The 17,415-nt window shown below is 42.7% G+C and overlaps 1 protein-coding gene across 2 annotated transcripts; it reads right to left on the bottom strand.

The window, feature by feature from the left end:
* Positions 1-6,041: 6,041 nt before the first annotated feature.
* On the bottom strand, positions 6,042-16,826 carry tmem45a (transmembrane protein 45A). 2 transcript variants are annotated; one of them, XM_031896630.1, is made up of 6 exons: positions 16,611-16,826; positions 9,790-10,001; positions 8,513-8,725; positions 7,267-7,451; positions 6,687-6,832; positions 6,042-6,326 (listed from the first exon to the last, which is right to left on the bottom strand). In XM_031896630.1, the coding sequence occupies exons 2-6, from the start codon at positions 9,977-9,979 to the stop codon at positions 6,239-6,241; spliced, it is 822 nt and encodes a 273-aa protein (XP_031752490.1). In that variant the 5' UTR covers positions 9,980-10,001; positions 16,611-16,826; the 3' UTR covers positions 6,042-6,238. The 2 variants fall into 2 exon arrangements, with proteins under 2 accessions (XP_031752490.1, XP_031752489.1); XM_031896629.1 differs by having other exon boundaries at positions 16,615-16,826.
* Positions 16,827-17,415: the final 589 nt, after the last annotated feature.

The raw sequence follows: 17,415 nt of genomic DNA, 5'->3' as shown, positions 1-17,415 counted from the left end.
GCTGTTACGATAACATTTTTTATTTCCAGTTTGGCTGAATCCACAAACAGCCAGCAAGTATGTAAGGAAACCTGATGAAAAGAAGCGATGAGTGAAATTTTTTGCCATGCCTGGATTTTTTGCCACAAAAAAAAATTATTTTTCACCCATGGCATCCTGGTATCTCAGCTTAATCCATAAAGTGAAGCCCAGTACAGCCTCGTGACTCTCGGCTACGGTTGCCACCTGTCCAGTTTTGACCCCGATAGCCCAGTTTTTGGAAGGGCAGTCCAGGTCAAAACTGCCTTACCGGTTTTCCCAATTTGCACTCTCCAAGAATGATGAGTCGAATGGTCAATCACTGATCTCTATGTCATAACCCCGCCCCATGACCTCACTGCTCTATCCAGTGACATCAGAACCAAGGAGAAACAGCTCCCTCAGACAAGGGTCACCCCTATCTCACATCCTGTCAGTAAGTAAAAGAATAACTATTGCACATCCCTACATTTATAAACGACATGCCTCCTGGCGTAACTATAGCAGAAGCTGACCTTGCAGTCACGGGGGATGCCCGAGGGACAGGGGGGCCTGGACCGCAGGGCCTGCTTACTCTATAATTGTCCCTTCAAACCTTCCTTTTATCACTTGCACCGATTAAAGGGGTGGTTCACCTTCACGTAAATGAAGCTATTTTAGCAGTATCTCTTTAAGAAAATGTCTACAGTTTTAGAGAAAATTACCTCTGAAGATAACATTTCTTATAGGGCAGGAGTCAGTGGAGGCACCAAGGGAAGGGGTCACCGACCCCTTTCTGCACAAGCCTGTGTCTATGGCCTTCCTCATATTACAGTCCATATCAGCCTTATTCCAAGAATATTAATATGTTTACCTATTTCCCTCTAAATAACCTACAAGCTGGGCGACTAGGAGACCAAATAGTCATTATCCCTAAATCTTACCCTAACTGGACTTCTGGCCCCAGCCCACACACTGCACTGGGTTCCCCCAACCAGTAGCTCGGGAGGAACATGTTGCTCCCCAACCCCTTGGATGTTGCTCCCAGTGGCCTCAAAGACGGTGCTTATTTTTGAATTTGCGGCTTAGTGGCACATTTTCGTTGCATTAAAAACCATGTGAACTGCCAAACAGAGCCTTCTGTAGACGGCCAGTTCACATAGGAGCAACCAAATAGCCAATAATAGCTCTTATTTGGAAACCTTGGAACCTTTTTCATGCTTCTGTCGCTCCCCAACACTTTTTTCATTTAAATGTGGCTTCCACTTTGCTAAACTGGAAATCGACATCTGCCCCCTCGCTTACCTTTTGGAAAAAAACTAGTCAATGACGTGTTACCTAAACAAAAATTGGTCTACATTTCCAGAGGCTGTCCAGCCAAATTCAATGCAGTGTGGGATACGTGGTTAAATGCACAATCTGAATAAATCCGCCTGGCTCGCTAAAGCTCTCTATACCCTTTCTTCTCCCTGCTCTCTTTCTCTAAACTGTCATTTTTTGTTGTTAAAATCCTAAATAAAAACTTATTAAAAAAAAAATGTGGCTTCCACATATAAAAGGTTGAGGAACCCTGCCTTAGAGAGAGAAGCAATGCCCTTGGCGCCGATGGGTGTGATTTGTGCTCCCATATGTTGGTCTGATTGGCTGGAGGTAGAAGTATAAATGAGCTTAAAACAAATACTGGTGTCACTGCAAATAAAGTTAAGCCACATTAGTAGCAAGGAGCTGGCTAACAAACAAACTGCACATTTCACTCCGAGACTCCCCAGTTTTTATGTTAGCCAGACCTACAGACTCATCACATGACCACGCAGACCATAAATTCCTCTCTATTGAGCAGAACCTTTAGCATGTTTTTTGACACTGTTTTAGAGATAAATAATGAAGCTGTAATCAGGGTCGGACTGGGGGGCGAAGGGCCCACCGGGGCTCCCACCCCAGGGGCCCTGCAGGTGCCCGAGCCCATAGCACCCCCCCCCCGGAGGGGCCCTCCTAAACCCCCTCGCAGGGCCCCCGACGTCCTCCCCCGAGTGCGTAAATTTAACACGTCAGGGCAGGAGCAGTTGGGCAGGGGGAGCGCCGCAAGGGTCAGGTCTGGGCCACCGGGGCTCACCGGGATTTTTCCCCGTGTCCCGGCAGCCCAGTCTGACCCTGGCTGAAATACAAACTAAGGAAATAAAAACATAAATAAATATAAAGCTTTGCGATGTTAAATAAAGAGATTTCACATTATTTTCTTAACATCATAACTTTTTATTTTACATATATTTTAATAAATTTAAAAATACAAATTTTGGTCCAAAGAGCACCGTGTATAAATACATGTAAAGTGTCTGTTATCTAGAAACCTGTTATCTAGACAGCTCTAAAATACAGTAATGTCATTCCTAGAGAGTCTTATTTAAAAAAAATAATTCTTCCAATTGAATCCATTTGCATTTCGAATGTAATAATAAGACAGAACAGTGTAACTGACATGAACATAAATCTATAATTATGGCAAAACAATCCTGTTGGGTTCTTAACAATCCTGTTGAGTTTTTAATGTTTACCTGTGTTTATAACCCCCTAGGTGGCAAGCAGTCAGGTTACAGACCCCATAACCCTAATATGTGAGGTAATGTACAGTACCAGTACTTGATAAGGCACACTAAATACTGGATATATTTTCCTTAAGAAGCACATGAGACATAACTTGTATATTATATATAATGGCAATTACACAAGGTAAGACACACCCCTATGTTTCCTGAGTAATGTAATGTATATAAAGGGTTGATCCCACTGAAGCTGCTACAGCCATACAATATGCTTATCACTGACTCAACCTTGCATTGGGGTCACTGGGCTTCTGTACATCAGCTCTAGTACAGCATTTACATCATATCAAGCTTGGCTGCTCGGGGCAAATTCTGTGCAACCTTATAAGCTAGTCACATATATTGCCTTTACAAACAACCTGCCATTATAATGACATTTAAAAAACCCACATATGATCCTGCAGTGTAGGCTTAGTTTTAGGGAAGCGTCATATGTAGAAGTTGCGCTGGCAGAAATCTGTTCCAATTGTAACACAAGATCAGTTTCCAGTTGCCCAATGGGTGAGAGTGTCACCCCCCTGCCCCACAAATATATATGGTTTCAATGCCATAATAAATGGAATAAGCTCCCCAGCCACTCTATTTGCTGTTTTGAAGGAATCTGTTCCAAACCACCGATGCAGGAGCTATAGATTTTAATGGCAACCTACAAACTGGGACTGTGGATTTCAGCCCAGAAATGCATACTGAGCAGTTTTGGGCCACAAAGTGACTGCATGGGCAAGCTGGGGTGGTTCCCTGCTGCAGTAAGAATATAACCCTGTACAGGCTGTTCCCCTGCACTTTGTTGTTAATGTATAAAATCACAGAGAATAATGGATGGTCTTAAGGAAAGAGAAGTCCCTCCCTCCTTGAACTGACTCTGCTCTGGGTTAATGCACTGATAAACACATAAATAATGATAAAGTTACAGTGGCCTGCAAAAGTATTCGGCCCCCTTGAACTTTTCCACATTTTGTCACATTACAGCCACAAACATGAATCAATTTTATTGGAATTCCACGTGAAAGACCAATACAAAGTGGTGTACACGTGAGAAGTGGAACGAAAATCATACATGATTCCAAACATTTTTTACAAATAAATAACTGCAAAGTGGGGTGTGCGTAATTATTCAGCCCCCTTTGGTCTGAGTGCAGTCAGTTGCCCATAGACATTGCCTGATGAGTGCTAATGACTAAATAGAGTGCACCTGTGTGTAATCTAATGTCAGTACAAATACAGCTGCTCTGTGACGGCCTCAGAGGTTGTCTAAGAGAATATTGGGAGCAACAACACCATGAAGTCCAAAGAACACACCAGACAGGTCAGGGATAAAGTTATTGAGAAATTTAAAGCAGGCTTAGGCTACAAAAAGATTTCCAAAGCCTTGAACATCCCACGGAGCACTGTTCCACCGATCATTCAGAAATGGAAGGAGTATGGCACAACTGTAACCCTACCAAGACAAGGCCGTCCACCTAAACTCACAGGCCGAACAAGGAGAACGCTGATCAGAAATGCAGCCAAGAGGCCCATGGTGACTCTGGGGGAGCTGCAGAGATCTACAGCTCAGGTGGGGGAATCTGTCCATAGGACAACTATTAGTCGTGCACTGCACAAAGTTGGCCTTTATGGAAGAGTGGCAAGAAGAAAGCCATTGTTAACAGAAAACCATAAGAAGTCCCGTTTGCAGTTTGCCACAAGCCATGTGGGGGACACAGCAAACATGTGGAAGAAGGTGCTCTGGTCAGATGAGACCAAAATGGAACTTTTTGGCCAAAATGTAAGACACTGGTGGAAAACTAACACTGCACATCACTCTGAACACACCATCCCCACTGTCAAATATGGTGGTGGCAGCATCATGCTCTGGAGGTGCTTCTCTTCAGCAGGGACAGGGAAGCTGGTCAGAGTTGATGGGAAGATGGATGGAGCCAAATACAGGGCAATCTTGGAAGAAAACCTCTTGGAGTCTGCAAAAGACTTGAGACTGGGGCGGAGGTTCACCTTCCAGCAGGACAACGACCCTAAACATAAAGCCAGGGCAACAATGGAATGGTTTAAAACAAAACATATCCATGTGTTAGAATGGCCCAGTCAAAGTCCAGATCTAAATCCAATCGAGAATCTGTGGCAAGATCTGAAAACTGCTGTTCACAAACGCTGTCCATCTAATCTGACTGAGCTGGAGCTGTTTTGCAAAGAAGAATGGGCAAGGATTTCAGTCTCTAGATGTGCAAAGCTGGCAGAGACATACCCTAAAAGACTGGCAGCTGTAATTGCAGCAAAAGGTGGTTCTACAAAGTATTGACTCAGGGGGCTGAATAATTACGCACATCCCACTTTGCAGTTATTTATTTGTAAAAAATGTTTGGAATCATGTATGATTTTCGTTCCACTTCTCACGTGTACACCACTTTGTATTGGTCTTTCACATGGAATTCCAATAAAAATGATTCATGTTTGTGGCTGTAATGTGACAAAATGTGGAAAAGTTCAAGGGGCCGAATACTTTTGCAAGCCACTGTATATATATGATATAAATTCTTATTGTTACTATTTATGCTACTAAAATACTTCCCTTATTAATATTTATCTAATGTACATTAGACATTTTTTCCATGGTCATTATGCAACAAGACAAAAAGTGGCAAAAAGAAAAGTCAATTGCATGACAGCAGGGCCACCTTCTGTAATCATTAGGGCCCCATACTACTACTAAGTTAGCTCCAGGGGTGGGCCCAAGCTGCCCTGAGGTGGCCTTCCCAATGTAGCCCTCCTCAACCCCCATGCTTAGAAATTTAGTGTCAGAGTGGGTCAAGGGGGGGCTTTGCTTTGTAGTGCACTAGATGAGCCACATTTCCAGTTTAATTAGCAAAATTTCGGCTCTTAAAGTTATGAGGAGCGTTTTTTTGCCATCCAATGTAACCAGTGCAATGTTGCCACCTGTGGCAGTTCTTACCTTTCCCTGTGGCAGCAGATCCCCTGCCTACTCCCCACAAGCCCCACCCATTTTGTGGCCTACAAATCTAACTTATCCAGCTCTGAGCCCACCTATACCATTGGGCCCCTGACTGAAATACCCGCTCTACACCCCTGATGTCCTGCATGTCAGTAGTAATGTAATCAGGCAAACAAAGAGTTTTCACCCCTCGCCCTAGATTTTTCTTGAATTGCCCAAACCTCTCTGTGCAGAGCTAGAATATAACAATTCCCTGTTAAGTTCATGATAGGCATATGTGGAATCAAAGGGCAATGGCAGATCGGGCGAATTCAAGCGTTTTCGCCACCCTGGCAAGTAGCACTGTAGCTAGTGAATGTACCCATGATTGAAAGTGATCACCACACAAGGGAATAGAGCTACTCGTACTCGTTTTTGCACAGATGAAATGCTCGGAATTGGCCCTTTTACCATTGCCCAAAGGTTAAGGAATGGTTACAGGATTGGTTGCAGGGTGGCTGCCAGTTGCAACATTATTATTTATTTGTAAACAAAGCTCTCAGATCAGCACTCTCAGAGATGCACTTACTGCACATACTGGATTTCTTTATAAATTAATGTATATAAGACACTTCTGTGATTCCTGACCAACCAAGTTACAGTACTGTACATTATTCATGGCAAAAGATCCAGTAGGGAACCCTCACAAGCTTGGGTTCTATATGTCATCGTCTGAATCCTGTCCCTGGGACTTCAGCAATTCCATTTCCATTGGCTTAGCGCACTTCAATTTGGTCTGTACAAACCTGCCGAATAAACAGAGTATGAAGCATTAATAAGGATGCTCGGTGCTTTGCGCTAAACATATACATTCATGCTCAGTTTGCCTCTGATTTTCTACCCACCATCAAAATGATTCTCTACAGTTTATAATGTTTGTCACATATCATTTCTAACCTCTAAAATTAGAGATCAACACATAATCCCAGGCACTTATTCTATTTAGTTTTATATAATATACTTTACTTCATAAATTAAAATTAGGGGGAAACTCATTCTGACCACCAGAGGGCGCTGACTAAAGTTGTGTTCACAGTGCTGAGAACGTAAACCTCCCCAGTAATTGTTTTGTTTTGCAACAAGTTTTGTGGAAATAATGCACTTACCACGTGGCAAGGCCATAATTCACAGCAACGATGAGGAGGGCGAAGGCGTAATGCCAGCAGTAGCACATAGTGACGAAGAGCATGTTACCGTGATCCATCAGGTCCCACTCTGGGCCTCCCCCGGGAGGGTACAGCACAAAGCCAATCTGTAGTACAAGAGAGTGGCTCGTGTTTAGAATAAACAGGGTTTATATTAGGAACAGAAACTTGAATATATTGAATATTCCAATTAATTCACAGAAATCCATAAAAGCAGGACTGCCCAGGGCAAAGAGCATATAGCGGGGCCCCTACAGGACAGTAGGCAGTATAGCAGTATTGCCTTTACCCACAATGGCAATAATAGCCTCTGGGATGGGCCTGTATCTGACCCTAGTGTTCATTGTCATTTATTTTTTATTTATCTTGCCTCACAGACACTATTCATCTTCTAATTCCTCAGTCCTGCTTGATTGCTAGAGTTGGTCACCTTAGCAACCAGAAACCAGTTTCAATGCCAAACTAAAGCTAAATGGCAAACCATTACACCCAGGCCCGACAGTAATTCAATCTTATAGCACAAAGCAAATCCCAAACTTACCTGCCAGAACCAGCTCCCCTGCAGTATACACAGACTGGACCTGAACATCTCAAGGATGATATTGCCCCGGTGAAAGACCTCCAGGAATATGCAAATAGAACCACCAAATACAGACACGAGAAGGAGGATATGGACATGAATATCCAACATGGCGCGCCCATGGACATGGTAATAGAACAGGAATCCTGGGAAGAGAGCAACCATAGGCTGATGTCAGGCTACACCACATAATTTCATGGTTTCCTTTTATTATGATCCTATATATATTACCTAGTATAAGACTAAATCATTCCCAGCTGTTTTTAGCAGGTTTTCTATCTATAGCACAGCAGGCTTCCTGGCAGGCCCCAGCAGGAGAGAGAGCTCCGTTGCCACCCTTGTAGCCATGCCACTGGGCACTTGTATGCTTAGATCCTTGTGGTGCATCCTCTTTGCAGTGTGAAAGGAAGAGCTGAGCCCACAGACCACCAGGACATTTACAGACTAAAGAGAAGTTCCATGTGGCTATCTCATTAATAAAACTGACACAGTGGCATTCAATTACCCTGGCTAACCACAAGATGTCAGTGTTGAGTACATAATTACTAGTATAGTGTTTATCAGAGACTGGAATAAGGAACATAAATCTGGGGCAATTAAAAAAAAAACCTTTGTTAATGTTAGTCTATCATAGGAACTCAGTGTCCTGTTATTTAAATGATGAATTTAATGGGAGCTACAACATTCTGTATATTGTAGTATATTTACTAGGAGGCACATAACATATTTGCACCTTTTTCTGAAGAACAGAGCAAAAAACTATGGATACAAAAACACTGGTACAATTTTAATACTACTATACATAGTGGGGCATCTCCACATCCTGCATTGCTAATAACTAGTGTATGTGTATGGATAGTGCAGACTGCACTGCTTTCTCTGGCTCAGCACTGTGCATCTGAATGAACTGAGGCTATTATCCCCCCACTGCTACTATAGGCACCATCTCTCCCTACTATACCTGCTATCCCACAGCCACAGTCCCTTCCCAGAGGCTATTATCCCACTGCTACTATAGGCACCATCTCTCCCTACTATACCAGCTATCCCACAGCCCCAGTCCCTTCCCAGAGGCTATTATCCCACTGCTACTATAGGCACCATCTCTCCCTACTATAACTGCTATTAGCAATAAAACATGTTGATTTTATAACGGCTGCGGCGGCAGCCCTGTTTACTTAAAAAAGGGAACAAAAGAAATGAATACCTTCAACAAAGACAGCAATAGAAAGCATCATCCGATCCATCGCTAAAGGCACAGCTTTAGTGGTGTGGGTGAGGATATCAACAACCCCTGAGATGCCGTAGAACAGGTACATGGTGGAATGTTGCCAGTTCATTAAATGGTCCCACTGGTGCTCTTCATGATTGTACAGCTTCAGGTGAGGTCCGTCAGGCACAAACTGCTCAGCTAAAATTCCTGCAAAGTACAAATATTATGAGCAGTGAGGTCACTATCCAGTGTTGGGACTGTACCCTGGGTTTAGAGCCAGGTCCAGCTTTATGAATGCAGACTTTACTAAGTTCCATAATTTCTCTAATGATAAAAATTAAAATACACATTTCTAATCTAAGGCTCCTCAGCTCTCACAGGATTTTGGAAGATACACTGACGGGCTTCAGGTTGGGGAACACTGTTATAAAGTGCTGGAATAGCCATATTACCCTACTATACCTGCTATCCTACAGACCCTTTCACTAGGATATTATCCCACTGCTACTATAGGCGCCATCTCTCCCTACTATACCTGCTATTCCACAGCCCCAGTCCCTTCCCAGAGGCTATTATCCCCCCACTGCTACTATAGGCACCATCTCTCCCTACTATACCTGCTATCCCACAGCCACAGTCCCTTCCCAGAGACTATTATCCCACTGCTACTATAGGCACCATCTCTCCCTACTATACCTGCTATCCCACAGCCACAGTCCCTTCCCAGAGGCTATTATCCCCCCACTGCTACTATAGGCACCATCTCTCCCTACTATACCTGCTATCCCACAGCCACAGTCCCTTTCCAGAGGCTATTATCCCCCCACTGCTACTATAGGCACCATCTCTCCCTACTATACCTGCTATCCCACAGCCCCAGTCCCTTTCCAGAGGCTATTATCCCCTCACTGCTACTATAGGCACCATCTCTCCCTACTATACCTGCTATCCCAAAGCCACAGTTCCTTCCCAGAGGCTATTATCCCACTGCTACTATAGGCACCATCTCTCCCTACTATACCTGCTATCCCACAGCCACAGTCCCTTCCCAGAGGCTATTATCCCCCCACTGCTACTATAGGCACCATCTCTCCCTACTATACCTGCTATCCCACAGCCACAGTCCCTTCCCAGAGGCTATTATCCCCACTGCTACTGCAATACTTGCATAGTTATAAGAGAGATTTGTAGTGCTAATTTGTGAGTTTTCCTACCTACAGCTTCTTCTCCACAATACAAAGCTATGCTGAGAGAATGAATCTATTACTTGCCTATGAGAGCAAAAGCTGCCTTGACTGCTCCTTCGATCACCTCAATGCGTTGGAATCCGGCCTTGGACCCAATGGAGAAGACCTTCTTGTTTTTCTTGCAGGCATATTTGAGTGGGTATTTTACTGACCACCAAAGGCCAAAAATAAGGAAGAAGCTTCCTGGCAACGCATGACCTTTAAAGTTTGCCATGGGTCACTGTAGATTCACAAACCTGTACAGAAACAAATATACAGTTTTTTAACTGTAAAGTAGTTTAAAAGATCTAAACATCTACAAATGCACTTCAGGATTGCCTGGGATCCTCCATGTGATTCAATCACAGGTTCGGGAGGCAAATGATTGGAGAAGACCAATGTGGCTAGTTCCAGGTTGTAAGGATTGCCGCCACACCTTGGCCAGTTAGCCAGAAACGCAATCACACAAGATAACATCACATTTCAAAGAGTCTAATACACTTTCCTTCAGGAAAGTATAAAGGAACCTGTAGTAACCAGGGGACACAGATAAACATATGGACCCATGGATCTTTATTTATCACATTAAAGTCACAGTATGTGCAGCTGCAATGGCCACACTAGAATGTGTACCTGGGAAGTGCAGGCAGAGAAGATGACTGTTTACAAGCAAACGACAAACAAGATCCATAGGCAGGAAGAATAAATACAGGTGCAGCCATGGTACAACTGCGTGTAGGGAGAACAAATACAAGCAGTCATTAACTATTTAAGTGCATATCAGGTATGGGTTGCTGTGCAGGGAGTGGATGGGATGGGAATTCTAGGGATGGGCGGTTAAAAGGCAATCAGGGAACATTCTGGGCAAGCTGACCGTGAGAATTAGAAAGCCATACGCTCTAAACAATGGAGCCATATGTTAAAATCAAACCTTACCTGACAACAACTGAAAATAAAAGGTCTGGACAAATACACAAGCTGGGCCAAATCAAGCTAATTCAACTGTTGGTCCCTAGGGTCCAACAATGGGATCATACAGAGGAGTCTACATTTCCCTCAGGCGAGGGCGGCTTTAACATGCCAGTGTGGTCCTCTTTGGAGCAGGACAGGCCCATGCAGCCCATGTATGGCCACAGGTGGGGTGGGAGGAGAGGTTTGGGAAATGGAATATATAGATGGGTAAGGGAGCTTTTATGTCTTTCCATAAATTGAATCTCCATACCTTAGGTGTGCTAAAAATTCATGTAAACATTAAGTGTTTTGACACCAATAAGGATTCATTATATATTAACTGGGATCAAGTACAAGGTACTGTTTTATTATTACAAAAAAAAGGAAATCATTGCTAAGAATCTGAATTATTTGATTAAAAGTGAAGTCAATGGGAGATGGCCTTCCTCTTGTAATTTGAAGCCTTCTGGATAATGGGCTTCTGGATAACAGATCCCACAGTTTACTTAAAAGCGAATTTAAGCAGCCATATTTTGGCACCATAAAACCAATCTGAGCCTGAATAAACCAGAATTTACTGGCCAGGGGTGTCTACAAGGAAGCGGTGGGGCAGGATTGTTGAGTACATTTCCTATTTGTCTCTAAATTCAATAGATTTTCCTTTTTACACAAACACAGCGCTTTTGCAAATGAACACTGGCAACCAACATAGGCCATTTGCAATTCACACTGACATCAAAGGAAGCCTATTTGCTCCTATTAGCATGTGTACAATCAGAGAGCCGCGCTAAAAGAAGGATAAAAGCAGAATCCTAGAGCTTGAAAGCTGTGTTTTTCATTATGCTAAATTACCCCCTTTCAAACCCTTTTGTCAACAATATTTCATATTTATTTCTATTAATAACAATGTTCTGCCACAGGTTTTCTCATTGAATTATTATGTTACGGTTATTGATTGCTTTATATGTTACTCTGTATGTCCAATGTATGAAACCCACTTATTGTACAGCGCAGCGGAATATGTTGGCGCACATAACACTCCTTATGTGCTTCTTTCAGCTTTTAATAGTTAAGGCCCTGTGTAACCTCCTAGCACTATATAAATAAATGGGGATGATAGGTAGCGCACATTTTGTATGATATGCAAGTAGTTACACTGCTTTAATTCTGATTGGTTTAGAGTGTGAGCATAAGTGTGTATGTTTGTGGGTCTCAATATTACTGAATTTGCATTAGCGATAGAGAAGATTTTACAGTATGGCCAGCTTGAGGCACAGGGAATTGCTGTGAGGAATACACTGGCCAGCTGGAACAAGGATAAAGAAAGACCAATATCTAGGACATGATTGGTAATATTCCAGACTGGCTTATTATTGTTTGTTTCATATACATGCACATATAAGCAGGGAAAAATGGCAATGTTGCAATGAGTGACCCCATGTTGCATTAAAGCTGGCCATACACATTCAGATTATAGTCTTTTTCTGACGATTAGGATATCATTAGGATTGATCGCACGTTTAAATGCAACAATCTGAAATTAACATCTGGACTGAAATTGTAGGATCAGAGGATGTTCAGACCGTAAATAATTAGCAGACACCAATCGTACGAAAGTGATGTCCCGGAAATGCATTGTAGGTCCCCCTAGGACAGGGGTCCCCAACCTTTCTTACTTGTGAGCCACAGTCAAATGTAAAAAGACTTGGAGAGCAACACAACATCATAAATGTTCATGGAGGAGCCAAATAAGGGCTAAGATTGGCTATTAGGCAGCCTCTATGCACACTATCAGCTTACAGGGGGCTTTATTTGGTAGGAAATATTGTTTTTATTCAACCAAAACTTGCCCCCAAGTCAGGAATTCAAAAATAACTACCTGGTTTGGGGGCACTGGGAGCAACATCCAAGGGGTTGGGAAGCAACATGTTGCCCCAAAGCCACTGGTTGGGGATCACTGCTCTAGGATAACATCAGATAAACAATACCTGCGCAGATTTTATCGTTATCCAACCAAAATGTAGTTGTCCAATCCACTAAACAACTGATCGCCGTGGTACCAAAATTACTGGGACAATAATTCAGAGCCCACATATTAAACTATGTTTCGTAAAATTATATCAGTGCATGTATGGCGAGCTTAAGATACACAAACCTACATAAAGACATTAAATAATAATCAAAATACCAATAGTGAATAGGAATATTGGTGTTTGGGGACAACAAGGAGGGGGCCCAAACTACTATGTGCAGCAGGGCCCATAGATTTTTAATTCTGAGTAAACATGCAGAACAGTGTCTCCTGTAAATCTATATTACTTAAGCTCAATTCATTGTAATAGTTTAATAGATATCTAAATATAATTCCACTTTCATCTGACAAGAAAGGAAGGTCTAATGTACATAGCATCTGCCAGACAGGGAAGAACTATGTTGCTGCAAGTCTTAGCTCTCTGATGGGGTTGGACAGAAACCTAAAATGATAAACAAGGGCACAATGATCAGATGGGCACCCCTGGAAGTCAGTCTCACACAGAGAATGGAGACTGTAAGTTTCAGAAAGCCAATATCTACGTCTGACGGTCACCAGGAAACCTTGTGCAAGAAAGATCAGACCACCAAAAAGAGAACAGAAAGAAAAAGGAAAAAACACAAGTCCATATGTAATGAGCAAAAACTGGGCAGAAACACAGACTAGTTCTATCCATTGTTTTTTCTGATATCTGCACAATCATATGAGTCAAAAGAATCCTTCACCCACCATACCTGTTCCTAACCTGCCACTAGAATTTATAATACGGAAATCAAATTATGGTCTCTAAACGGATAAATTCCATTAAATTTCCAGCCCTGTATGATTTGGGCAGATCCTATGGCAAAGCAGTAATGGGTGGGCATAGCAAAATGCATTTTGTCCAATATAAGCATTCATGGTTGCCAGGTTGCTGGCGTACAGGGCTCTGGATGTTCTCTCCCAGTTTAAAAGCTGAAGAACTTTGCAACCAATCATAAGTTAGCATTCATCATTCTAACTGGGGTTTTTTGCCTTCCTCTGGATCAACTAGTAGTTAGGCAGGTTATATATAGGCATTATGGTTGAACTTGATGGACGTATGTCTTTTTTCAACCCAACTTACTAAGTTACTATGTAACTGCATTTGACCAATAAAAGGCTACTGCTTGCTGGTGGGTTTTATTAATGGGTGTAAGCATTTGCTCTATATCCACTCGTAGGGTGCAAGTACGGTTGCCACCTCACCCAGGCCACAAATTGATTCCATGTGAGCCTATGATACATAATAGAGTCTTTACAACTAGTGAAGATTAAAGGGAACCTGTCACCTTAAATCCTTTTTTATCATATTAGTTGAGAAAAATAAACTTTACTTACACTACATAAATTATATAAATCTTAGTTTCCCTCCGTCTTGCAAGTACACAATCACAGCAAGCAGGCAGCTGCCATTTTGTAAACGCCGTTATTAAGGCAAGCTTTTCTGGTTCACAATCTGGCACCAGATTGGTGACAGGTCCCCTTTAATATGATTACTGCCCATGCTGCAACTGGCATAGTACTGACACTGATGCAACTGGCGTTAAGTATTTGTTGATGTTATTTGAAAGCACCTATGTGTTGTTATATTACACAAAGAGGATTTAATGCAATAACAGGTGCAAACGTTGCTATAGGTCCAATTATCAGCAGGCAGCATTTGCCAGCTGCTTGTCTGAAAGCAAATAGCTGATTGGTTTCTATGAGTTACTAAGCCTGGGCAAACTTTGCACCTTTTAGTACATTCCCCAAAGTGTGCTACTTATTTCCCCTTATTTTACTATTCCTATGAGTCTCAAGTATTTTCGGGGCAATGGGCCAAGCAAAATTAAAAACTCTTCAGCAGTTGCCATTACTAATTAAAAATTATATTGGACACATGAGGTTCTGCAGCAGCTGTGGTGTTAATGCATAGCATCTATAGGGTAGAAGTGTTGCAACATTCCAGCTCACTGTTGTACAACAGTGGCAAAGCAAACACAAGCAACAGAACTAAGAGATACTGTGTGACTTCCTCATAAGCTATCAGCGAGTACCTGTCTGGCAGGGAGACCTTTCACCAGGTAGGACAAGGTGCTATGTCATAAAGTGTGTCAAAGGGACAGCTCCCCAGCCTTGCGAGGAATCCTTCCACTGACTCACAGCATCACGTACGTGACAAAGCTCACAAGCCAGGACTGGAGAGTCTGTGCCAGGAGTAATGAGCAGCAGCTCTGAGCCCATAACCACAACCAGCTGGTCTGGGAAACAGACATGATCCCAACGGAGAAGCATACTAATCAATTACATAAGCACAAAACTGCACAATATATATTCACAAACTGAGCAATACATTGACACAAACCAGCACAATATACAGCCACAAACTGAGAAATACATTGGCACATATCAGCACAATATATAGCCACAAACAGCAATACATTGGCACATATCAGCACAATATATAGCCACAAACTGCACAATACAGTGATAAATATCAGCACAATATACAGCCACATACAGCAATACATTGGCACATATCAGCACAATACATTGGCACATATCAGCACAATATATAGCCACAAACAGCATTACATTGGCACATATCACCACAATATATAGCTACAAACTGAGCAATACATTGGCACATATCAGCACAATATAAAGCCACAAACAGCAATACATTGACACATATCAGCACAATTTATAGCCACAAACGGACACAAACCAGCACATTATATAGGCACAAACTGCACAGTACTGCTGTGGTACATATCAGCACAATATACAACCAAAATGTGCATAGGACAGTGGCCCATATCGGCACAATAAATAGTTACAAACTGAGCAATATGTTGGAACAAACCAGCACGCTATATAGCCACAAACTGCATAATATGTAGCTGCACACTGCACAGTATAGTGGTACATTTCAGCAAAATATATAGGAACAAACTGTGTAATACATTGGTATATATCAAAGCAATATGTTGCCACAAACTGCACAATCCATAAGCACAATACATAGCTGCATATAGATAAACACTATACATTGCCACACACCAGCACAATGGCTTTGCACAGATTAGCACTGTATAAAACCAAAATCTGAATAATACCCACCCCGCTGTAACACCAGCCCAATACACTGGAACAAACCGGCACAAAACTTTGGTGCAAACCAGTACAATAATTAGCTACAGACACAAGTACAATATTTAGCTATAAACCAGCCAAATACATTGGCACAAATGATTACATTAATAAACCAAACCTCAGCACAGTACATTGGCACAAATGATTACATTAATAAACCACATCCCAGCACAGTACATTGGCACAAACCAGACACAGGTTTATGGATAGAGATTTTGAAGCCACACTGACACTAGCCAAATAAGCCAAACCTGATAAAATGACAAATGCCAGATTAGCACAAACATATTGGGGTGATGTAAATGGACTGATCTCAAGACTTTAAGAAACTACACAAATAACACAGGAACCAATCATATGTCTCCGCAATCACAGGCCTGCAAAAGGTGAGTTCACACATGAAAGAATACAAGGTATTGTACAACACCTATATTGTATGTATAATGTATATAATCATAATCTATACTATGTGTATAAATAATATATATTAAATGGGGAGAGGGGAAACTTCCGAGTTAAGTTCTGGCTACGGTACTACAGCTCCCAGCATCCTAGGCTATACGATGACAAATCCAGCCATACATACTAGAGCAAACCCTTATGCAGAACATGTGCCTATCCTCCCATTAGCCCCAAGAAAAACCATTAATAAAGGGGAGCCATAGTCCCATCATATGCCCAGAGCAGACTAAGGTGGGCTTAATGGGGTCTGCCCGGACACTCACACCTACCACCTCGCAGCCTCTGAATATGCAGCTGTATCCGCTCAGCACTCCAGCGATTCGGTCGCACGTCTCCCGGTCCCCCCCGGTGCTGCTCCAGCCCAGTCCCCTGGCTGAGGTGTGAGAGAACGCAATGCTAGATTTCCCCTAGGGACTCACTGTACAACAACTGGATGTGATGCTTCGTACCGTACTGTACAGCGACATGTAGCGCAGCCCTGATTGGGGGACAGGGTGTCGGGCTGGACTACATACTAACTTCTCATTGGTTGTCTAGAACGTCAGTTTCAAAGTAAGTAGATTCCACGTGGACGTTCTTGCCCCTAGTGGCAGAAATGAGGTACTGCGGGCTGTTACTGAGCAGCTGTTTTACAGTGACGTGAGCTCCTCTGCTGAATGAAGGGCTGAGGTTGAACTGGCCAAACTAGGGGAGGGTGCGACGGGCAACCTTGTGTTTGGGGCGCAGAGGCGGAGTATACAGCGAAACCATAATTAATACAGATATGGGCTGAGCCTGTTTAATGAGTAAAGTTTACTTCTCTAACTTTAGGGAATAGGGATGTGCCTGCTCTCACCCCCTTGGCCACCAGTCCTCCCCCCAATATAGTAATGTTTATCCCAAGAGGCCAAACAGCCTGGGAACAATGGTAAGCTTTAAGAAGGGGCTGGATGGATTCTTAGCAAGTGAGGGAATACACGGTTATGGGAGATAGCTCTTAGTACAAGTTGATACAGGGACTGGTCCGATTGCCATCTTGGAGTCAGGAAGGAATTTTTTCCCCTCTGAGGCAAATTAGAGAGGCTTCAGAT

The sequence above is a fragment of the Xenopus tropicalis genome, chromosome 2, assembly GCF_000004195.4.
Source record: "Xenopus tropicalis strain Nigerian chromosome 2, UCB_Xtro_10.0, whole genome shotgun sequence".
Classification (NCBI taxonomy): Eukaryota; Metazoa; Chordata; class Amphibia; order Anura; family Pipidae; genus Xenopus; species Xenopus tropicalis.
The sequence above is the reverse complement of the archived record's forward strand: the minus strand, read 5'-3'. Positions and strand labels throughout refer to the sequence as shown.